This window comes from Homalodisca vitripennis, unplaced genomic scaffold (genome assembly GCF_021130785.1).
Source record: "Homalodisca vitripennis isolate AUS2020 unplaced genomic scaffold, UT_GWSS_2.1 ScUCBcl_2262;HRSCAF=6828, whole genome shotgun sequence".
Taxonomy (NCBI): Eukaryota; Metazoa; Arthropoda; class Insecta; order Hemiptera; family Cicadellidae; genus Homalodisca; species Homalodisca vitripennis.
The window spans coordinates 32,700-58,840 of record NW_025778412.1 but is presented as its reverse complement, the minus strand read 5'-3'; the positions used below and the strand labels follow the sequence as shown (position 1 = coordinate 58,840).

The following is a 26,141-nucleotide window of genomic DNA, read 5'->3' as shown; positions in this document are numbered from 1 at the left end:
AAATAAATATATTTTACATTTTCATCTGCCCGCAGTAAAAACCCAGATTTCAAAAAAGTAATCCTTTTTTATTATGTAGTTTGTATTTTCTATGTAGTTTGATAATTTGAACATTCGAGTTTTTTCATATTTGTATAATCGGAGGTAGGAATTAATTTGAATTAATTAACCAACTTGGGTAGATATGTTTTATGCAAAACATAAAAATAAACAACATCCAGAGTTGAACATAAAGATTTTAAAAATTAATATACTTTTCAAAACTTATTTGAATAACGATAGATTTCAGAAGTAATTCTGCTAAAGTGTATCATTGGAAGGATATTATTACCGATTATTCTGCGAAGAACTTTAAAATATTAAATCCTGTTGATATCAGCATATTTCCACATACATATCCCGGAAGGTTTCTTTAGGTTTCTTTTAATGGTTGATACGTTCCAATTGAACGTTGACTGGGTAAACCAAAACAGGTGTGTCATTGATACCTTGGCAATCTTTTAGATGGCATCACTAACCACAAATGTCAATATATTGGGCGTGGATATGATGATCGATAGGTTTAGTCTACTTCGGAGGATGACTGTTGGAGAGGTAGACGATGATGCACTGCTATCCCTGCCCAATTTAGAAGAGATAATGTAATAGAGCTGGCCTCCCCTTCTGCCAAGGTGAAAAGAGAGCTATCGTGAGTAAATTGCTGCTCATGGGATCTGGACAGGAGGCGGTCCCTACACCCAAAATTAAGCAACCGGAAGTTCCTCTCACTGTCCTGTGAACATTCATTTAAGGACTAAGTACATTATAAAGCTTCTCAGGTTTACAACCTAATTTAAAAAAAATTTAAGGTTTTTCGTTCATTTTATTGATTTTCGCATAAGCAGAGTATATCAGCAGAGCAAAACTTAACACAGATTCTCCTTACAGGAACTTTACTTGTGTGACTGAGAAACACTTGGTATTGATTATCAATAACGTGTAATAGAAAATACACACGTGGGGTAACGAGTTAGTAGCTATACAATTTTATTGAAGTTATTAAATAAATATTTCAAACTATTATTAACATAAGGACATTGTATGCTAGAATTTTTTTAGGTAGAAAATGTGTTTGATATTATTTACACAGTTCTGTCACACATGGATCATGTCTATGTGAGCGTTGTGTCTGTTCGTTCAGTTAGGAACGATATCTCAGCGGAAATGAACTCGGGAAATAAGGAAGCGCAAATTGTGTATGAAATGTACAATATTTACATCTATCGGGTTAACATATGAAATATGTCCTTCAGTACTTGTATTGCATTATTTGTTTAGAAATGTATGCTATAAAAATACTGTAAATTATAATATAACAAATCATATATTGTTTGGTAATAATTTTGCCGGACAGTGCGCGTTGTCTCCTCTTCGTGTTAGTCTTGAAGTCAAGAACCAATTTGCAAAGTATTGTGACAGATACTGGTTTGTCTTGAAATCGATATAGGAATATTCTAAATAGGAAATTGAGAAACATTTTATACTCAAATTTGAATAAAAGAGAAACATAATTAATTGTGACTTCACATTTTAACAGTTATAATGTTTTATACAGCTTTAACGTGCTTCACTGTTATTATGTTTAAGTGTCTGAACATACAGTTAATTTGTGGTTTTGACTACCGCTAAAGCTGAAGCCTGCTGTTTTTATTCTGTTGTAAAAGAGATTTAGCCGAGTGGTTTTAGGCATTCAACCATCCCTGAGCTTTAAGAGCCAGCTCGAAGTGCCTTGATAAGGTTTTATTAACATGGGGCTTACCATACAAATATTTCTACAGATATAAAAAGTAAGTAATTTACAATAATACAACTTATTGTAGCATTTAACGTATTAAAAAACTTAAATATATAAATGAAAACGATACAACAACGAAATGCATGCGTTCTGATTGAACAAATAGTTAAATACAGTGTTGTTAACTGGTTCGAGAACCTTGTACTTGAACCTCGAAGAAATATTAATTACACATTAGTAAATATAGATTTACTAAGCATTTTAAAATAAACCTGTTTTATAATTTAAACTAGTTAAAATAGTTTTGATAATATCTGGTGCTTAATACCTTTTCTGTGTTCAATGTCCGACCGTCTCATTTTAGCCTGAGAAAACGCTATGCTGAGTCGGAATTAAATTGGGATGATAGTATTATCAACACATATGTACAAATAGTGAGGAAATAGAAATAAGTAGATATTGCTCACAGATAAAGTAACTTATTTATTCAAACGTGCTGTGCTAAATTCAAAAATAAAACCATCATCAATATTCGGATTCACAAATATCCTCCCTCCACTGTCTGTTTTATATCAGAGCAAAACATATTCAGTACATCATCTGCAGGCAAAATGTTTAAAATTTATTCAGTTCCTTTGCAAACGTTTTGAAAATATCTGTATGTCGCTCTTTTAACATTATACAACATTTCATTCGTAGTTGGATTTGTGGTACGGAAGAATAAACATTCGATAGCTTCCTTCAAACCTGGAATCCCGTTGACCTCGTCTACTCCGTCAGCCTTCAGACAGTCAGGACACAGGCTGGAGAACGTGTCTAATAAGCTATGTTGAAAACTCTTTGGGTATCCCCATGTTGGTGCTCTCCAGCCGGTGTAGGTGGCACTGCTCATGTAGTTCTGTGGAATAAAACATTTTTACTTTATACGGAGTTTGAGGTGGCATAATCTGATTTCGGTTTAGTAGTTTTTATATATAGAATATATATATTTTATCAAAATAAAAGTCAAAGAATGCCTAATTGAACCAGGCGAAGTTAGGGCTAAGAAGCCCTCTTCAACGCAACCTCGGGCCAACGGCTTGACGGTGACTAAACCAACACCAAGGACCGGGCAAGCGGGTTGCTTGCAAAGACAGGATCGCTCAGCGGTCACTCGCCCAAGCAGCAGCATCGCTAGACGTTGCTTGATTCAGTTATCTTGCGATAACCACTGTACCTGCTCCACTGCACACTCGGAAATACATTATTTGCTACAATTATTAGAAATAGTAATTTTCTATAGATTCTTGTCAGATCTATATAAGAATGACTAAAAGTAATATATGATTTTTTTACTTTTTTTACATGACTAGAATGTTATTTATTTTATTTGAGAAAATTTTTTATTTTTTGTTCATGTTGCATTAAAACCCTCTTTTCCAGCATTCGTTGACATTCTGATGTAACTAATTCATATATTTATTGCCATTCTACTCCATTAACACTGGTTACAATACTATCAAAATTGTCATTATTATAAAGACCTAGGGACTGGTCTCAACAGGTTTTCGTATTTTTCTTGTCCTTACAGAAAGGGTTTTAGTAACCAATAGTTATAACATTTAAAATTAATGCAATTACAAACTAATTACACCACTTTAAGTCACAAGTATACAAATTCTTTTCGTTGTTATTGTAATTTCGAGTTAAATTTAAATAATTCAACTCAGATGCCATAATAGACACTGCGTAATCAGCACAGTTTAAAAACTTTTCATTTTTTAGTCTAGATACGTTCTTAAATTATTTACTGCATCTAATATGACACACAATACCACTACGTATAACTATCTCTTTTTTATACCACATTATTTACAGGTGTAGGAAATAATTGTTAACAAAAGCTTAGTAAACAATATATGTTACAGAATTAAAAATGTGGGATTATATATTTCTTACAGGTTAGTACTATAATTCTACCCTTTTAGAAAAAATTACACACATCCTTAGAAAAAAAGATAACAACCGAACGCATTTTGTACAGTTAAAAAATTAAAGTATTACGTAGAATTTTTAAAACAAGATGTCCTTGGAAACAGTCATGGTATTTTAAGTATTATAATTTTAATTTCCTCTATTTCGCATAAACTTTAATTCATATTGTTTTCACAGGAAACAGGCATGGGCATTTTTTATCAGTATTTTCTTTACTTCGTAAAAAAGCTGAGTTTTAAAATATGTATTTTGTTTTAAATATAACATATATACACGAAGAGGAACGCTAAGCAGAAAGAAACAATGGTTACATAATGATCTAAGTTCCTTTTAATCCAAAGTTATATTTATTAATTTATTAATGCGGCATTGGCGTTTAAATTACGAAATATTATTACAGCCACGTTAAAATTGGACCAAATACCAATACTAAACAAAACATATTGATTTAAATCTATTTCTATATTTAAAACAAATATTTATAAGAAATAAAACATATGAAATTGCTTACATAGAAAAGGCTATAATTAATTAAATTAATAACTAATTAAGAACAATACAATTTAGGCGTGAGGAGTAAGTAATGAAAATCGACTTTGAATAATGTTGGCATTTTAATACTGTAATTCAAAATTTATGACTCATTCAACTGAAAATTTAACTTTGTAATCGTCTGGTATCATAAAAAATTAGATATAATATTTATTTATTTTTATTATAATAGTAGAGTATCTCTCAATTTTGTTATTATGCTTCTTTAATTCATTTGAAAATGTAATGGTTCATTTATAATCTTTCTCAAAATATTACCCTCGATTTAAAAATCAGTTTAAATGAAAATCTCGAACTATATTGCTTCGGTATTTAGTAAAATAAAATTCACGCAAGGATACTGAAGTGTATCAATTGTTTACAACACCATTTTTCAATACGTTGGGTTTAAAACAGTTTTGATTTTCAGTAAATCGTTATTCTATTTATATTATATACAAAACAATAACAATAATAATAAACATATTCTGGATGTAGTAAAGGTACGAAATAACAATGTCCGTCATAACCGTCATAACCAACGCACACGCATGGTACAATAAAGGGTAGAGTTTTCGCACAGTGATATATAATAAAACAAATATAAAATGTTAACAACTGCAACCCGATAAACTGTCTCATTAGATTATTTCAACCAAATCTAAAAGTATATATTATCCATAATTTATTTCAGGCTTTTGTCGCTTCAATGGTTTATTGGATATTAGTTTTCTATTGTGATAAATACAATTTATCACTGACATTAAAACTAATAGAGAATCATGGAGTTCTAATTATTAAATATTATGATAGTAATATATTAATATGTATGAATAATTACTATTATATGAAACCTGTATTTACAAAACGTGTCTTATCCCAAAAAATCAGATATTGAGTTATATACATTACTGAATTCGTCTGCTACAGCCGGATCTTAATATGTTGGCTGTTTGTTCCAAAAAAATTCTTATCTAATAATATTTCATGTTGAAATATTAAAAGTTTTCCATAACGTGTCTTATCCTCTTACAGTTTGTTCCAAAACACGTCTTATCCATTATGTTCCAAACAAAGTCTTATCCTAAGTAGCCATATTGGAAATTAATATTTAATTTTCCAAAATGAGTCTTATCCATTCAGATTTTTTACTATTGACCAAAATTTACAAAACAAACTGTAATTTAATTTAGTTTGAAGATTATTTTGTATTGAATGTAACCTAAATTTGGCTAGCCTGCATTTTACAGACGTTTGTGTCATTTTTGTGTGTAATAGATCCCAACATCTGGAAAATCTCTTGACTCTTGACTGACATTGTTCAATGTTCATGTTACTAGGTTAATTATTGCTACTAGTTTCATTGTTTGTGAGAAATGGAAGACAGTTTAATAAGAAAAGCTTCTCCTGGAGAAGCTAGATTGAAAGGGCGTCATCCTGAAAACTGGAAAAAGACCAAAGAGAAGAAACAAAGGTAAGTAAATATAAGTTTCTTATTAGGACCGTGCAAATCATAACCTCATTATCCTAGCTTACACGTCATCATTCTTAGATCTCGCTTTATTATTTAATTGCATTAATTTATAAACTAACGTGACAAAACTGATGTTTTGTTTTATTTTCAGAAATCAGCCAAAGATGTTGCCAAGTCATTCCAGTTACCAAGAATGGAACAGTCATTCAGTTGGGGAGTGAAGGATGTCCCAACTTTGACTGGAAACAATCTGTTACTGAGATTCAGAAAAAGCCAGCTAATTGGCATTTTCAATTCAATCCAAGTAAAAGGATTAAGCTTAAACTCAACAGAGTTAAAAACATTGTTTACGTTCGTGGAGAGATGAATTACAGAACAAACCTAAATGTCTTCAGTTCTGTTTTGAAATCTGGCAAGTCCTACGAAGCCCTAGATCCTACGATCATTCAGCCTGGGAGAGCTATTAACCAAGCTAAATTGACAGACGTAAAAAAGTTATTGACTGCACATTTTGGAAATGGATGGGAGCGACTAGAGAATTTATCTTTTTATACCAAACTAGCTGAAGTAGGAAGAGATGCTGAAGAAGATGATGAAAAATCTGTGCAGACACTCAACTGGAAGACCCATTACAACTCACATGTATTTCAAAATATGTGTTCTTAGTGTTATAATCTTTTTGCAAAACTAAGTAATTAAGTTAATTTAAATTTCATAAAATGTAGGTTTGATGTATTTTGTTCTGTTTAATATGTTTTCCAGGTTAAAATTTAACTTATTTCTTTATAAACTAGTATTTAAAAAGTATTATTAGAAAATTTCTTTAAATTAAAAAAACTTTTCATGTATATTTCTCAATTTAAAAATGTCTTTATTTAATAAAGAAATGTACAGAAATTTTTGTGTTTTTCCAAAACATGTCTCATCCCAAGCGTTATGTTCCAAAACTTACCTTATCCATAGTCAATTCCAAAACGGGTCTTATCCAACTTTCATATAAATAATACAAATGAACTAATGAATCTAGTTAAAAAGTATTCCTTAATAGTAAATCTATAATTCTTAATAATTAAAATGGTATAATACAGTGTATAAGCAAACTATTAAAACATAGTGTAACAGTTTTTTGCATTTCCCCAACAATTGTGAAAAGTGGACAAGGAACGTTTTGGAAATACAGGACTCATATAAGGTTATATAATATATAATAATCACCACCGTACAAAAACTGATGGTCCTCATTGGCTCTGATACAAGTTTCATAATATATTACTGGCCTGCGAATGTGACCTAAATACTACAATGGTAGCAGTAAACATGAACAAATCATGTGAGTTTTACAATGATGAAACTGATAATTTTATAAGGAATTTTACCGACTAAAGTATCTAAATATATATTCATGTTTACCTGTGGATAAGAATAGGGGTACTGGTAAGGCACCACATTTTCCAACGCAGAAGTGGAAGTTAATATAACAGTTGCCAAGACAACAATAGTCCACATGTTTAGTCTAGAACGAAGATTAGGCCGCTTTGGTTGCCAATTCTAAAAAATGAACTAAAGAGAAAACCAAAAGTATCAAACGGATCGGATATTAGTAATAAACCAATGCGGAGTCACAATATGGTTTTAAGAAGTTCATCTCGCATGAACCAATAATAACGAAAGGTCCCATTCCTGTTCCCCTTCCCTTGTATTTCCGCCATCTTGTTTTAGCCAGCCGTCACGATTGCCGTTGGCTAGTCCCTCTGGTCAGTCGTAGGTGGTTATTAGACGAGTGAAGACGTATTGTGACCTATATTCCGTAGTTTAGTTTTAATGATTAGTGTTTTGTATAGTTTTGTATTAAGTGCATGTCTTTAGTGTTAGTGAAGTTGACAACAACATGTAGGTTGTGATTCCTGACTTAATTACTGTAGTTTTTTTTATATTTTTAAATACATGTTTTAAAAAACATGAAAAAAAAATTAAAAAAAATAACGCGTGCCACAACGCTTTAGTAAGATTTGTTTATTTTAACCTAGTTTGTGATTATGTGTTGGGTTAGTTCTTTACCTGAAGAAGAGATCAGATTGCAGATCTCGAAACGTACGTGTTACTGTTTTCTTGTTTCACTGAACGATGGCAAATGTCCGGAAAAATCCTGTTTCCTTCACAATCCTTCCATCGTCAAAAATAACCTTTAAGCGTAAAGTTAGTTGTTGCCCAAGACCTGGCAATGAACTTCACAATATTACGAGAGCATCCTATGGGCCCTCATTAAAGCCGCAGCACACGTAGCCAGAAAAAATTCTCGTATTTTATAGAAGTACGGAAAGGAACGTACTAATGTTTATTGTTAGGTTGTAAAGTTTGTTTTAGTTTGGTGTGAGAATTTACTCATTTTGCAAACTACGCGGATATTTTGAAATACTTAGGTATTTTCCAAGGGACTGGAGAAGTTTCCTATGTCGATTATAAAGTGTTGACTCGGAGCATGAGTAGATTTCAAAAGGTCTTTTAATGTTAATATAGCCACGATTTCTCCATCGCCAAAACTTTAAGTGGGAAAACACCGAATTTAGTGTTTGAGATTCATGTCCTGGCAACGTAACTGAAGTATCCAGCTGACGGACTCACGTTTTATTGTTATACCTTTATGGTAGAAAAGATTTAGGCAACTATGCAGATCTAAGAGAAACATGATACGATCGATTTGTCAATCACTCAATAAAACAACGGAAAACAGATTTTTATTTGTTGTAAGACAAAGACAAAAATACCCCGACTTACATTTTAACAATATTTTACATGGTAATCTATATTAAACAACTGCCAATATTATGGAAGCCAAAATATTAGTCATCTCTAGATTTTTAGACGTTTTTTAGACGTACATATAGTCATGTTCCACTCCATTATATATACCTTCCGAAATGCCGATTTGGATTTCGTATATAAGGGCCCAAATGGTCATTTTATTACGGTATATATTTAGGGATCTCGATTACTTAACTTATCTAGTAAAATACTAGATGACCTATACAACTTCCAAGTTATGTCTTACACTTACTATACAAAACTTAAATACATACAATTAAATTACGGTTACTACGGTACACTGTACTTATATAAAAAAATTGCGACACACTATCTATTTACTTTGAAACAAATAAAAACTAATGCTTTATCTCAGCATTAAAAATCAAATTGTACTAAAACAGGTTCGTAAAATTACAGGTTCAAAAGTGGGTTTTAACAAAATAAAATTGAACGTTTATATAGAAAGTGTAAAAACAATATTTCAGTATGGTATAACTTACTAATATAACACTTAGCCTACATACTAACTTAATTCACTTAGCCTACATGCCTGCAAGCACAGTAGAGGAACGTTTAACGTTTAGTCAAACTTATAGTGTTCAGTTACTCTAATATATCTGACAATAAGCCGTAAATATCGACGCAGTATATGGCCTGCCAAATGATAATTATGTACCGTAACATTTAATTAAATATGAGATAAGAGAACAATACTTTAATTTACTAAATGTTACGCAACATCAATAATGTTCATTATAAACTATTGATCATAAAACATGGAACAAAGCTCTGCTTTTAGAGAACAAGTGATAAATGTATTTCCTAATCAAAACCTAATTATTAAAAGTCAATACCGAATCAAGGCTATACGTGACAGTAAAATGTCTTACCCTCTTGGTCTGATAGTTTTACGTCTTGTTCCCTCAGTTTAATTGATTTTTAGTTCTTCCGCAATTAATATCAGCTAGGCTTTCTGTGCTTTAGTATGGTTAGGACTAGTCACCGGCCGTATTGTAGTCTGAGCATTATCGAAGCCTATTACTCGAGATGCGGGACAAATCTCATTTCTGTCCGTCTGTTCCTACGATATCCATAAAACAAACTGGCTTATAGACTTGATCTTTTTCTTTAAGATTCATTTCTTAAGGCAACACTGAGTTTCATGACGCGTAACCATAATGGCAACAAGAATGTAGCAGAATAAATATGTGGAAACAAACTTGCAACATATTAATACGAATTACCCAACTATCTCAATACAAAAAAATAATTACTTGGTGTAGAAATAATTTATGGGTAGATTTTATATTATATACACTTTGATGTGAAACCCAAACTTAATAAAACAATAATTGTAACTAAATGATATGGAATGATGTCTCGAGGAAACCTTAACCTACAGACTTTAAATTTTGGATAGAAATTCATTTCAAAATTAATAAGAATAAGTTCTGAGATGGTTTATATCCAAAAATATATGTTACCTAAGCGTTATTGAATCTAATCTCAGCCGCCTTACAATAAGTCTATTTTGTCTTCCATGGGATGAAAATATACTTTTGTTGACTGCCTGTCCATCTATGATATCTCTAGAATGCCATAAACACTAAACATTAAATTTTGAATTGAAACTTTACGAAATTTATTTATTTATTTATTTATTTACATACGGTATACACCATTTCACATTTGTTATAGGTATTGAGAAAATACAAGAGGCTTGATATAAACAACTTACATAAATAGTTTACATGCATACATGCTAAAGCAAACAGAAGAAAAAAAAAAAAAACAAGCAAAACAAGTGCCAAATAAACATCAACATCGTGAATAAAAAGAAAAATTACAACAGCAATATAGTTCATAAACAAGTGCAACATGAAGGTGGAACCGTAAAAAAAGACTTAATTAAAGTACCGGTAGCGTATAAAATATAGAGTTTACTTATATACTACTGAGACATACATATGCATATGAACAAATACAATACGAAAGAAAAAAAATAAAGATTAGCGTAGCCTATGTTCATTGATATTATATAAAAAAAAATCACAAGAAAACCATTTCCATTTAGCAAAATATAAAACATGCTACAATACATGCAAATTTTTGATGCTATTATAATAATATATGAACAAAAAGTGTTAAGAAAAATAGCAAGCAATATATAACATTCACAAGAAACCATCTCTATTCAGTGAAATATACAATATGCGACAATACATGCAGGGTTTGATGCCATTAAATATAAACAAAAGTGTTAACAAAAAAAACAAAAACAAAAAAACAGCAAGCAAAAATATAACGTTCAGTGTCAGAGTTTCACGTGTGGCCAGAGAGATATTTAGTGACCTCCCTCTTGAATGATGTGTCGGACATGCTGAACAAATCAATATGCGCAGGAAGACGATTTCCCAACCTGTGAATTCTCGGTATTGTACTGTTGTAACGCATAGTTCGTAGCGAGGAATTCCCTCTCGAAAAGCTGCACAGATCTTGAAGATGGTCGGGGACAACGAAGATTGATCCTCTCTAAAAGTCTCGGGGAATCACAAGACGACGACAAAATCTTCTTCAAGAAACATCACGTCAGCAATTTGGCGTCTGGGTGCTCAAGGGTAGGAGCCCAAAAGTGGCGTTGCAGATCTTCAACAGGAACCCCGTCGTAGGCAAATCCAAGTCTCAACCCAATCAGACCTGATGAATCTTATCTGAATTCTTTCAAACGAGTTCAAACCTGACCCAACAGGTAGGGAGACCATACAGGCGAACTGTATTCCAATATTGGTCGAACCAACTGGACGTACAGGGCCGAAGTGTCCATGGTGAAAACCCATCTCGAGAAGTCCTAAATATAAGACCGAGGGCAATAGTGGCTTTCCTAGTAATTGCAGACAGATGCTGTTCAGGGCTCAGTGACGAGGACAAGATAACTCCCAAATCCTTAACTGTACATGAGCGATTCAGTATGATTCCCTCCATCTCGTAGTTGAAGACTATGACCCTAGCTGAGCGATGGAATGAGACCCACAGAGCACTTTGCGAAATTTATATCCATGCCATCCCGCACACACACCAGGAGACGACACTTTCCAAGTCAGATTGCAGAGAGGCGCAGTCTTGAAGTGTGTGGATATCTCCCTATATACCTTGGCGTCCATCCGCGAAACATTAACAGGCTAGACGATGTGACGACATTCTGAAGGTCATTAATGAAGATAGAAAAAAGGGCAGGTCCCAGCAGAGAACCCTGAGGCACCCCAGACACCGCCTCAAATGCAAAAGATGTCTCACCGGCATGACGCACGACGAGGAGACGATTCGCCAGGTTAACTCTCGAACCACATTCAAGAGAGATCCAGTCACTCCCAAGTCCTAAGTTTTGCTAGGAGATGAATGTGGCTTATCCTGTCGAAAGCCTTTGACAAATCAGATAAACGCAATCGAACCTGGTGGCCCAATCTGAAGGAGGATGTAATGTCATTCTGCAAAGTCACGAGATTGGTTGTTGCCGACCTTCCCTTCATAAAACCGTGTTGAGCTGGAGAGATGATGTTCTTGGCTTCAAATGAAAGTCTACGTAAGACCAAGGACTCAAAAACTTTGGCTAGGGCAGGCTGAATTGCAACAGGTCTGTAGTTCTTGGCATTTACTGGATCACCACTTTTTCAGGATAGGTGCAATAAAGCTCGACTTCAGGTTCTTAGGGAAAATGCCCAGAGTTAGAGAAGAGCATTGAAATATTGGGTGACATGTGGAGCCAAGATACCACTACAAAACTTCAATACTACTGGGGGAATCCCATCTGGCCCCGCGCCCTTCCTTTCATCCAGCCCAGCTAATGTCTCCTCCACTTCTTCACATGAGATGTGAAAACCTGACAGATGGAATGAGGTTTCCAGCTCCAAAGGAACTGGAAGTGTTTGTGGGAGCCTGTATACAGAAGAGAAATAAGAAGCAAACAAGTCACATATGCCTTTAGGGGTGTCCGCTGTCACGTTGTCAAGGTACAGGTTGGAAAGTGCTGAAGACTTGCGTTTCATATTCCTGATGTGTCCCCCAGAAGACTTCACATTGCTTGGTATGGAGTTTTCAATACGAAGTATATAGTCCCTGTAACAGGAGGTGGATAGAGTCCTACACTTGCACGAACACTACGAAATTCCAAGTAGTCAGAGTCTTTTAATGACTTTTTGAACTTGACGTGCAGCTTCTTTTTCAAAATGACTAGTGCCTTCAGCTCTAATGAAAACCAACAAGGGAAGTTGCGTTTTCCAAGTACTTTCGTGGGGTCAAGTCCCTGATCACCCCACTGAGGAGAACCACAAAAATCAATGAATGCTGTCTCCACACTATCCCCCATCACGTTGCTCAGTTCCGGATACGGCCAACCCTGAATCACTCTAAATATCTCAAACAGATCACTCCTCCTAAAGTCGTAGATATGGGTCCTGTTATTATCAGTGACTGGTCTGAAACATGGAACGGTAATATCGAGAGCTGGATGATGTGATTCCACCTGAACAAGGCGATCAAGAGACCTTCGGACACTGATGTCTATCCTGGAAGAGAAAACTAGATCCAGTAATATTCCACGGTCGTTGTTAACACCGTTGACCTGTGTAAGATGGAAGATATGGGCAAGATCTTTGATTGGCTGGCTCGCAGGATCATGAATTTGAGAGCCGAGAGGATCCCAATCCCAATCCGCGTTGGGGAGGTTAAAATCGCCCAACAACAGGATAGGTTCAAAATTTTCAGAGGTGAAGGGCAGCTCTTCGACAATTGAGGCAAAATCAAAGTATTGGCTTGAGGGGCATGTTAGGTGGAAGGTAGACTCCGCCGACCAGCATCCGATGACTAGATGATAATTTGACAGTAGCAAAAAACACATTCTACAGATCTATTCTTTGGTATGATTTCTTGGGATAGTATGTTTATCCTTTATTGCATGCAAAACACCTCCCCCCGCTAACCTTAGATGAGGTCAGTTCTGAACGATCACAATGAAATATATTATAATTCTGCAAACCAAGCTCAGCACTACAAATGTCGGCAGATAAATTAATTTCAACCAGTATTAATATATCATAATTATGGCAGACAGATATTGATTGTTTCAATGAAGGTAAACTTTGTCCTTAAAGCCGTTGACATTTTGGAAATAGAGTTCCAAAGCTGACTGGTTTACCCCAGCATTTTCTAGTTTTTTGGCTCGAAGGTAGTTATACAGGGTGATCCTTTCAAGTAACGTATAGTGATGTTTACTTTCCCCCATTCATCCTGCGTCTCCCCAGTTCATCCCTCAGCTTCTTAAGATATTGCCGTTCCTTCATGGTGCGATCTCCTCGATATAGAAATGTCAGAGAGGGCGGGATCAACGTCAGAAATTGCCTCTTTAGAGAAGCCGCTAACGAACTGCATCGCGTCTTCTACCTTTATCTTTATCTTTATCTTTTAATGGCTTGCCCAACCTGAAAATTTTTAGGCCGTTGACATGAATGCCGATATTCAGGGCATCAATTACCTTTGAAATCAGCAAAGTGTCATGCTCCTTTTTAGTTTTGGTGTCCCTGCTCAAGCTCTCCTTGAGGTTAAAGATAATGATATTCCGTTTTCCGAAATAGACGCTCGTTGATTTCCTGGATGACAATCTCCTCAGATTCACCCCCACTGTAATTTTCTCGTGTCTGCTTGATTTTGGCTATCTCGTCGTGGATTACTTTAATATCCGTCTCATTTGAGGTCACTCTCGGTTCAAATTCATTCATAATTTCCGGTTTGAAGTAGGGTATGACTTTGCAGGCTTAAACTCGTAGTCTTGCCACTGATCAATGACGAGTTCCTGCTACTTATTTCTAGTTTTCTTTAGTGGTGTATGTAATTACTATGTACTCAGCTTGTTTTAAGCTTACCTTTTTATTTTTTTAAAGTTACTTTTAGCTTGATTTCTTGACATTCTACATTAAGTAAAAAATTGTAATCGATTTAAAATGACTTTATTTATTTATTTATTTATTTATTCACGGCAATACGCCAATTACAAAACTAAACACAGATTGCAGATGGCTGTCTGCAATAATAAAATAAAAGCCATCATGACTACAATTAGATTATGGATAAATATATAATAAGTAATATTAACAAGATTGTATAGTAAAAAGCTAGATACTTAATGAAAATAACAAACTGGATTAGATGAGTGACACTAAATACCAGAAACGAATACAATTGATTACAACATAAGATAGACAACGAAAACACTAATAAGTAACATTAACAAAATTGTACAGTAAAAAGCTAGATCCTTAATGAAAATAACATAACTAGATATATGAGTAACACCAAGAACCAGAAACGAAAACAATTGATAACAACATAATGATAGTCAACGATAACACTAATAGACTATGAAAAATTAACAATGTATATATACTAGTAACTACTACAAATACGTAACAACTTGAACATGCTACGGAAAAGATAAATACATAACAATTTAAATAATTAATAACAGAAGATTGCCGAATACACAATAGCCTAAGTGAGACGATTAAAAATAAATTACAATACAATAAATAATAAAGACAGATATGAGCTTTGTTAATGAAGTACACCCGAAATCAGTTAAGTGCCGCTATTGGTTATAGATTTCGGAAGTCAGTGCTCTAAGGATAGGAATAAAGTCCTCAGACTAGAGGTGCTGTCGTAGAAGAAATCATAGTTCGCGGAGACCAGATTTCCAAGCCTGTGCAGACGAGGGATGACGCTGTTCAAATTCATGGTTGGTAGAACATGAGGGACGGCAGAAGAATTGTCCGCGGAGCGATTCCGGCCGGGAACTCTGATGTTGATCAAACGAAGCAAGGCAGTACAGTCCAGATCACCAACAAGCACCCTCTGAAGAAATGTCAGGTCGTGCAACTGCCTTCTCACGATGAGAGGATTCAGGCCCAGAAACTCTTCCACAGCACGCACCGGCACATCCAAATACTCGAAACCCAATCTGACCCGACCACACGCACAAACCTATCCTGAATTCGTTGCAGTCTTTGAATCTGACCTAGTTGATAAGGTGACCACACTACACTGCCAAAACTCCAATACAGATCTCACCAAGGACACATACACTGTTTTCATTGCTTCGATGCTAAGTCCCTTTCTTGAAGTCCTGATAACAAAATCCGAGCATCGAGAGAAGCCTTGTTAATGATTGAGTCTATGTGGTAATTTGGGCTCAGGTTGGCAGACAGGATAACACCTAAATCACGTGTGGAATAAGCTCTCTCCAACGATGAACCATCAAGCGAGTACTCATAGTGGATGAATCCAAGCGGAACGATGAAAGGATACGGCGTGACATTTCTTAATATTAAGTTTCATGCTGTTCCAACCACACCAATCGTAGATACTACGCAGACTGACCTGAAGTCTGTGGCAGTCATCAATGGAACTAACAGAAAGTAAAGATTTTGATATCATCAGCAAACATAAGGTAGTCAGAAACTGATACATTTGGTGATGTCGCTTAGAAAGATGCAAAAGAGAAAGGGGCCGAGATGTGAACTTGGGGGGACACCCGATGAAGCATGAAAGGGCTGGGAAAAACCACCAGAAGATCTAACCATTAACATCCGATCGGTAAGGTATGAATGAAGCCAGCGTAGGAGGCTGCCATAAAACCATAGGCACGTAGTTTCGCAACCAGATGACGATGACTCACGGGTTGTCGAAGGCTTTGCTAAAGTCCAAGTAGATACTATCAACCTGATAGCCGGCGCTGAAGGAAGATCGAATATAATGGTCGTATAGAACAAGATTCGTAGTAATTGATCTTCCCCGTGAAAACCCATGCTGTTCGGAGTTTAGGAGACTTTTGCAGCTGAAACTGATTCGATCGAGTACTAAGGCTTCAAAGACCTTGCCCAGCGCTGGTTGAATAACTATTGGTCTATAATTCTTAACATCCGAGATATCAGAGGATTTATGGATGGGGACCACAAAACTAGTTTTCAAACAGTCGGGAAAGGTGCCAATCTTCAGAAAACCGTTGAACAAAACAGTCAAATGGGGGCGCAAGTAAAGTACAGCAGTGTTTAAGTACAATAGGGGGGATAGAATCGGGACCAGTCCCCTTGTATGGATCCAGAGGGACGCCAACTTCCTCTCCACATCTGACTCGACGAGCACACATTCGGATAAGTTAACAGATTCATCGAATTCGTAGTCCGGGAGGGGGCCGACATCATTTGTAAAGACTGATGAAAAATGATTAGCAAAGAGGTTACAGATCCCCTCCGGAGATGATTCGACTGCGCCGTCAAGATGGTACGAATCAGTAGATTTGGAGGAAATCTTCAAGGAGTTAATGAAGCTCCAGAAAGATTTAATGTTGCGAGGTATCAAGCAGTTAACATTAGCAATGTAGGTTAGAGTAGCATCTACCACTCAAGCTCTTGCATGCAGATCTTAGATTTTTAAATTCGTTGTAATGGGTTGGGTTCGAGGTAGCTTTGTATTTTTTATGAGCAAGTTTTTTCTTTACAACTAGTTGCTTAAGTTCAGGGAGACATCCAGCATGGAAAGCAGGACTTGCCAGATCTCTTAGTGGGTGTAAATTCAAGAACAGTTTCTCTAATAAGTTCCGTCATAAGCTCAAAGTATTTAACAACATCAGGGGGGTTGGAAGGGCAACAGGCCCAAGGAGGTAATTGAGTTTTCTAGAGATCTGATCGATATCACAATGCAGAAAGTTGTAGGTAGTAGAGTGGGCCGGAGGCAACATTGTGGGTAGACAGACTCCACAATGCAGAGCTGGGTGAGCAGGTTCCTCGGGTAGAAGGAGATCCAGGGCTGGCATAACATCAAGTGAGTGGTCCGTAGAGAAAATGAGATCAAGGGTGACATTTCGCACGTTTGAGATCTTGTTGCACTGGGTCAATTCAAAACCAGTTGCCATATCTATCATATGTTGAGAGCCGCCACTTGTAGAAACAGGAACGGAAGCAGTCCAGTTCACATCGGAAGGTTGAAATCACCAGCAGAAGAAAACAGCAAGAAGTGGGACAGGAAGAGAGGACTTCGTCAACAGACACACAGAAACCGTTCATATACTGAAGTAGGCTGTTGAGGCGGAATGTATACGCCGCAGACTAAAATAGGGGAAGTAACTGTAGAAATAGGACAAGAATAGAGACTCCACATCAGCGACAGAGGAGTTGATGGTTCTAATGTGAAGATCTGACCTGGTAGCAACTAGGACGCCGCCGCCACTCTTCTTAGTACTAGTAAGCAGAGATCTATCCTCCGAAAAACATTGAAACCGATAACTCCAGTTCGTTATCAGCAATGTCTGGGGACAAATTTGTTTCTGTTAAGATAATGATGTCATAGACACAAGCGGCGACAGGCATTCCGCAAACTCAGTTAATTTGGAGCGTAGCCCATTCACATTCTGATAATACAATAATAGTTTTTCAGATCCGAGAATTAGTCGTTTTTTTGGCGCATTTTTAACAATCTTTGGAATGCCGTTTGAGAAATTTTATGGTCAATCAGTCTCCCCACCTTCGGTTCTGCTTTTTAAGGTAGCTCTTAACTCGTTTAGGTATTTCCTTTCGGCGGGTGTGCGGTCACGTGAGACAGTAGTGTCATGCACATCGGGACTTAGGTCTTTGAGCTTAGCTCTATCAAATGTTTTTACAAAGTCAATGACGGTGCTGGAATTCCCGAAGATGACCTTTAAGAGGTCTGGATTTGCCTTTTGATGGGCGGCCAATACGATATGACTTGAAGGAATAATCAAGCTCGGAATCGCCAAAGTGGGGAGGTCAGCTTTGATATGAGAAGGTTGTCATGCTCAATTCTGGCAGAAAACTGTATTGCTCAAACTCTCGGGGAGATTATAGATAATTATGTTGCGAGAACGACGTTCCCGGGTCGTTGATTTCTTCAACGGACATTTTCAAACATTGGGGTAGGTGTATTCAATATTTTTGAGATCTTTGACCTGGTCCTCCAATGACTTGATTCTGTCTTCTGAGTCGCAGATGCGGGGCTCCAAACTGGTTAAACTGTCACTGACCTGGGGTCAGTTGGTTCTTAATAGAGGTAATGTCAGTAGATAAAGCAGTTAAATTACCAACGTTGGCAATTAATGCCTCCATCTGTGACGATACAGTCTCAAGTTTCTTAATTAGGTAGTTCAGTGGGTGATTTTAGGAGTTCAACACAATCGTTATCTGTTACAGACCCATTTTTTTTTTGTTATCGGCGAGAGTTTCCGGTTATTCCGAGTCGGAGACATTAACACAAGCGGCGTGGAACCATCTCTCACATTTAGATTCGCATTGAAGGCCCTTTTCCTCGTGAAGAACCTTTTTCATGCACAAGGTACAGATAGAAGCGTCCGGAACCAGTGACATGGCCAATCAGGAGCATGGTGGGGCGAGATAGTAATGGTTGGGTAGAAAACTGTATAAATATATATGAGCGGTGAGAAAAGAGACGAACCGCAAATGCAACTATAGCCACTCAGTTCACCATAGATACATCTGCACTCATCATAGTACCAATGGCCAGATTACGGTGTGAAAGGAGAAGATTGAGGCTGATCAAGAAGGCTGTGGCCAGAGAAAACTTGTGTTTTTATATCTCAAAAATATACTTTGTGAAATGCAACAATGAGAAGGCAAACAGCTCACAAATCAGTAGCTACTCAGTTCACACTGAAAGTGTGCTTTTTATAACACCTAAATTGAATATGTTGAAATGATGACTGGCAACACTAAGCAATAATTTCTAAACCATGAGTAAATTATGTATCATAAATGCAAAATTAAGTTGATGTTTGTCACGTTGACTGACAACTCACGGGACTATGTTCAAAAGTAGCGAGGAGCAAACAAGAAACGAAATGATACACTCGTCAAACAACCATACTAAGCGAAGCGAATTAAAATATTACAGGCTACATGCATAAATAACATGCCAAGCTATTGGGATTCAGTTGATTGAAATTGAGTGTCTATGACTTGCTGAGTTGATGACAGCTGGAGATCGTTTACACTAACAACGGTAAGTGAATTAGGGTTGAAAAATTAATTGAATTTATGCAAAGATTAAACAACAGAATTAAGAACTAATAGGTAGATGCACTCACTATGGTTCAATTGATGATATAAATGTAGTCTAAATACACTGAGCACCAATAACAAAGTATATACAGTAAAATAAATTGCACTAGGAAAATACGTTAGATTCAAACTACTATCCAAAGACCCATTAAAAAGTAGCCAAATTGTAGACTTTCAGACAAATTGTAGCCTTTAAATTGTCAGCACAAATCTGAACTGAAAAAACGAAGCACGTAATGAACACGTACAGTCCTGGGTATGAAACACACATAAGAGGTGTTAATACTCCCCAAAGGCTTAACATTAAACTAATATGGGACTTTGATTTCTTAAAACATTTCTATTTTATTCAGCTATGTTTCCATACTAAACGGCTATAATGTGTGGACTAGTAACATCTATAGCAATCTAAACATCTATGTTTTTTGTACTTATTATTATTATATTCATCAAAAATATTTCAAAATCACAGAGGTGAATGATTGGTTTAAAGTCAGCGTCTTGACTAGTAAAGTCACAATTGAATAGACTAGATTTTACGAGATCAGTTTCTAGTCTAGCTAAAATTCCGAACGGCCTTTCACTGAGCTCTGAAAGTACTGCTTTATTATTAGGTAAGTACCAGTATATAAACTTCTTTTGTCCATTTAAAATATTATTGATGTCGGATTAACTAAGGAACGCAAGGTCTGTTATAAGAAAATTTTAAAGTAGGATTTGATTTTTAAAGACTTAGACAACATAAAATCTGATTAGTAAGATGAAGAAGTATATTATTACTCATAGCCATATCAGGAATTACAAAGGGAATGGAATGAAATAATAGGATAAATAATGAACCCATTCATTTTTCCTTATCGCATTTAAATTATATTGGGGAAAGGGAAGAAGACTCTCTCAGATTTGAAACTAATTTTTTCGATATAGTGAAATGTATATTCTTCAGGGAATATTAATAGGGAATATTAATGATAATTCACATATGCGAGAAAGACTAGTAGTAAAACTGAGAATTCGATGCTATGAGACGACCAAACTGTACTAAGTAATCGGAGATTGTGGATAAAATGTCTTCATCTACAGGTAGGACTAAAACGTGGAGTAGTTTTATATCAAAAAACTAAACAAAAAATATTTTAAATCAAAGTTTTAGGCCTACGATTTAAATAAAAATGTTAGACTGGTTTTAAAGGTAATTAAAAGGTTTACGGGGTAGCTTTAGTTTCTTTAATTAATTAATTATTAACAATTATTGTTAACCTATATTTTTATCACAGATTAAATATTTATAAAAGTAAATGTACATTTCATCTCAAAAGCCTTTTTAACTAAACTGCATATAAAATAGAAAGATAGACGTGGAAATGTGTTTCACTTCGGTTGGTGTCCGTCTTCCCATAAAAAGTCATTCGAGTTATTTGTACTAACTTTTACTTAAAATAACTTAAAACTAGTAGTATGTATACTAATATCTCAGACAATAGTGAAAAATATATACCTTACAAAAAATATGGCAAAACGATATTTTATATACTAAAATTATACAGGCATTTCGGGCAAACTTTTCTGATGAAATCAAGTGCATGTTTAATTAAAAGATAGCTAAAATTATTTAAATTGAATTTTATTCAATACATAGTAGCCTGAAATGATTGATACATTTTAATGTCAAACTTGTTTTAGTGCTCGAATAGAACAAGTTAATTTGGTATATTTACAGAAGTTATACTAAAGCACAAGTAACGGTTCCCATAAATTTACTTTTTTTTAATTATTCATAGAAATAAGTAATCTTTATGTCACAAACATTTAATTATTATAAATGTTATTGCTTGCCTGGAGTGTTCAATAACTATCCCACTCTATTCATTTGGTATAACCCACTTTGTTTCTTTTTTTTTATAGTAAAACCCAACAATTGTTTAAGCCTTTATTCAGGAACAACTTTTCAAACACAATGGATAGAATATATATGAACACCATTATAGATATTTTTTGGAAAATTTCTAACGCTAACAAAACATTATCATACATTTATTGTACATAAATTAATTATTAAAATGCTTACCTTTTGTGTTTGTGAATCGAGAGTCAACTGAGGATACTCACTTCTTCACTTCCATATATAGCTTCAGTTATTAACCAACCTAACATAAATATTTATCTATGACAGTTTTACGACCGATGGATGTATTTTTTTCGTTAAATTAGCGTAAAAAACATGTAAGTCGTATTTCATACTTGACATTACATTATTAATGAATTCAATCAACTGTGGTTGTTTCGTTCGCTGATAAGAAGTTTATGGTTGTAGCGTCTCAATCTATAATTGTTTCACTTGCAAACAATTGTGAAACTCATATGAAATAGTACTGCGTCATTCATACATTTCTACAATATTTATTTCGATATGTCTTGAATAAGATTATATCAATATTAACTATATTATTAAAACGAATTGAATAATAACAATTGACTGTATTTAAGTTCATTAATCACTCATTTAAATACATTCAAGTCAGTGCAAATTTAAGTAAAGCTAGTAGATTTCTATAGCAAAAGGATATTTTACCGTGTAACACTAAAATATAGGATTTCTAATTGTGACAGATGTTGAGAACAGTTCAAATGTATCTGGTATAAATTACATATAGACTATTTTCCTATTTTTATATTGCTTGTGTACTTGAAAAATAATACACAATTTAGGCTTGATTTATTTATACTGAATTTATGTATCTAATCATACTTCATTTATATATATATATATATATATATATATATATATATATATATATATATATATATATATATATATATATATATTACTATACTAAAATGATTGTAGAAATCACGATGATGTTAATAATTTAAGTTTAGTTAAATAACCTGAAACCAGTGTTAATAACTACGATGTACTCAATCAATATCAAGTGAGTACTTATTTTTATTGTAATTTTTTACAATCTGTTTTATAATAGTTTAAATGAAAGTAAATATATGAAAGGGGTTTTTATTGATTTTCGAGCTGTTTCTAACCTATAAAATCATAAAATAACATTTACAGTGATGAAAGCTGTGGTATGAGAGGCACACATCTCCGCTAGATCCGGATAGTTCTAAGCAGAGGAGAACAAGAGCGGGAATGTGACCGACTCAGCTCGTCACAGGGCTCGATTCTCTCTGCATCATTGCTTTCAGGGCTTCATTAACAAATTAAAGAAAATACCAAAAAGAGAATTTGTGCCTAAGCGGCGGCTACCATTATTTCTTTTTATTCCAACAAGATTGTAAGTTGTTATGGGAAAATATAACATCTAAGTAGATTTAGAAAGTGGTGTAGGCTATGTTCAATCTTATGAAAAATTATCTATGTAGTAAAAAATGAATTGTTAAATATGTTGTTAAGCACTAAAGGTGATCAAGGCTAAGCCAATTTGGCTATTTATTTCTTATAATGTTATTTAAAATCCGAGGAAAACATTTATAAAGAAAAAGATGAGAAGTTACAAAAGTTTCCCGGAACATTTTAGAATGTGTAAAACTAATCATAGTATTTATTAAGTGTAATCCAAATTTGACCGACACTAAACAACCGAAATTCGTTAAAGAGACTGAAACCTATTTAAATCTAAATTTTAGAATGTACAGTGCATGACTAGTAGTGTCAGTATTAATGAAAATTACAAAGCAATTAATTTTTACTACAGATTGTGCCTGTAGAAACATTATATAAATAGTTTATGAATACCGGATTAATAAAGAAAGTTGAGGATGTTCGTATATAAGGTACTTGAATGTCACTGGTTGGTTTTCTAGACATAGTGACGTACAAAATTTTACAATGTCTTAAGGAAAACTGCAGAGTCACTAACAAGCGTCAAAGTTCATACGTGTTTCATTCTTTAGGTTTCTCAAAACCTGCTTTAAAATATTAATTTTAAATGTTGTGAGAACTTTGCAAGGACACCAGAAGTGGATTACAAGCACCAAATAGGATATTTTGTTAGAAGTTGGTGTCAAGCTCTTAACCCAACGTAAAAGAATTTATATTTTCTTCGTCGAGACAAGGGAATATCAACTACAGCACTGGAAATATTTTAGCCTACAAGTATGTATCAAAGGCCACAAATAAAGCCTTTTTGGCCAATGCAGCCTTCTTAGTAGTACGCATATATACTCTTCATCGGCACAACAAGAAACAATTAACTATTCACTTAATTAGTTCATTTTCGCCACGTGAGCGCGACAGTACATTAAGTTTATTACATTAAGTACATTTTGTTTATTAGTGTGAATACATAAATCTTTAATTCAAACTTAAATATAAATTAAATAAATTCTTGCATGCGGGCTTGGGGTACAGTTTTGGGCCTTCTCAGAGCATGTAATATCATGCACGGACATCGATTTCCAAATATTATGTACCTCAATCCCTGGCCTCGGGTCATATTTATGAATCTGTGACTAGCTTTAAAAGTGCCGCATTTGGAATACTTTTAGTTCATTTCAGCAAACATAGATGAATATATGGATTATGGTGGATATGTTGTTAGATAGTAACTTCAGAAATTATCTTAGAATGATTGCATTGTAGAATACAACTCATATTATAGGTAAGCGGTTTATTAGGCTGGTGCAATCATTACAAATTAGGCCATATGAAAATATACATATACGAGGTATATATTGATATAATATCCAAGGATCTTAGGCATTATATTAAATATCCTTCCGTTCAAGTCAAGATTAACTAAAGTCCTACTTCAAATGTGAAAAACAAAAATATAAAATTTTCTTCAATGAGCACATTCGATAACGTGTAGACAGGGATCGATGTTACAAAAGCTTAACTGACATTATTGAGGAATAAACCATTTGTGGTTATTCCTTACATACGGTGCTTTAATATTCTGCACCTTTATTTTATAAGGTTATTCCAGGAAAGTGATTCACCATTCGGTTCTATTATAATGGTCAGGACCGAGTCGACCGCATCGCCCACAAGTGCTTATATTTACTCAAGCCACAACTGCGGCTCACTCTTTATGCAAGGTTTTATACGGCACGCTAATATTCTGCAACTGTATTTTACAGTTTAATCATTCCAGGAAAGCGATTCACCATTCGGTTCTAATATAATGGTCACGGCCGAGTCGACCGCATAGTCCACAAGTGTTTATAGTTTCTCAAGCCACAACTGCGGCTCACTCTTTATGAAAGGTTTTATACGGCAGGCTAATATTCTGCAACTTGTATTTTACAGTTTAATCATTCCAGGAAAGCGATTCACCATTCGGTTCTAATATAATGGTCACGGCCGAGTCGACCGCATAGTCCACAAGTGTTTATAGTTCCTCAAGTCACAACTGCGGCTCACTCTTTATGAAAGGTTTTATACGGCACGCCAATATTCTGCAACTTGTATTTCACAGTTTAATCATTCCAGGAAAGCGAATTACCATTCGGTTCTACTATAATGGTCACGGCCGAGTCGACCGCATCGCCCACAAGTGTTTATACGAGGGTTGTTCAAAAAAGACTGAGACTGTGTCTATAAAACATTTATTATTTAATTCTGAACTACATAACATTTTTCACCTTCAAGGTATTCCCCATTAAGTGAAATGCACTTGTCCCAGCGCCTTTGCCATGTCTGGAAAACGTTAGAGAAGCCATCCTTTGACATGTTCTTCAGGATCACCTCCAAAGCTTTTACTGCATCCTGTTCCGAATAAAAACGACGTCCCTTTAATTCCTTTTTTGCAGTAGGAAACAAAAAAGTCACAGGGCGACCTTCATTTTTTTCTACCCACTCAGAGCTTTGGATTTTCATTGCAGGGTCATACTGATAAACCCAGGACTCATCAGCAGTGATTACACTCTTCCACCAATCCCTATCTTCTTCAACGAACCGCTTCCACTCAAGGCAAACATCGACACGGTTTTGTTTTTGTTCAGGTGTGAGTAAACGAGGAATCCAACGAGCACACACTCTAGACATGTTAAGATTGTCTTTTAAAATTGTGTGAGCACTACCTACCGATATGTCAAGGAGTTCAGCAATCTGTCTGACGGTCAGACGTCGGTCGGTTTTGATCATTGCCGTTGCTGTATTGATGATTTCCTCAGTGAGAGCAGTAACTGGGGCACCATCTCCTCCCTGCAACTCTGAGTCCTCTCTTCCCACCTTAAAATCTTTGAACCAGCGAAAACAGGAAGCACGAGACATTGCGTCATCCCAAAAAGCTTGCTTTATGTCTTCATAAGTGTTAGTCACAGTTTTGTTGAGTCTAACACAAAACTTAATCGCATATCGTTGTTCACGCAAACTGGACATGATAAAACATTGGAGGCGGCACTTACCAAGCTGATGTTGAAATGAGCACTGATGGCTTTGTGATAGAGATAAAGCAATTCAATGTCTGTTGGTAAACAATAGGGTCCA

General features: G+C 35.1%; 1 protein-coding gene across 1 annotated transcript; it reads right to left on the bottom strand.

Annotated features, from left to right (window-relative positions):
• Window positions 1-2,237: 2,237 nt before the first annotated feature.
• Window positions 2,238-7,262, bottom strand: LOC124371939. The gene is made up of 2 exons (XM_046830309.1): window positions 7,164-7,262; window positions 2,238-2,672 (listed from the first exon to the last, which is right to left on the bottom strand). The coding sequence occupies exons 1-2, from the start codon at window positions 7,257-7,259 to the stop codon at window positions 2,397-2,399; spliced, it is 372 nt and encodes a 123-aa protein (XP_046686265.1). The 5' UTR covers window positions 7,260-7,262; the 3' UTR covers window positions 2,238-2,396.
• Window positions 7,263-26,141: the final 18,879 nt, after the last annotated feature.

Excerpts from the sequence above, each read along its gene's own strand:
- LOC124371939 (XM_046830309.1), bottom strand. The coding sequence starts at position 7,259 with ATGTGGACTATTGTTGTCTTGGCAACTGTTATATTAACTTCCACTTCT. Across the intron at positions 2,673-7,163 it reads ACCCCTATTCTTATCCACAG|AACTACATGAGCAGTGCCAC; the intron begins GTAAACATGAAT and ends TTTATTCCACAG.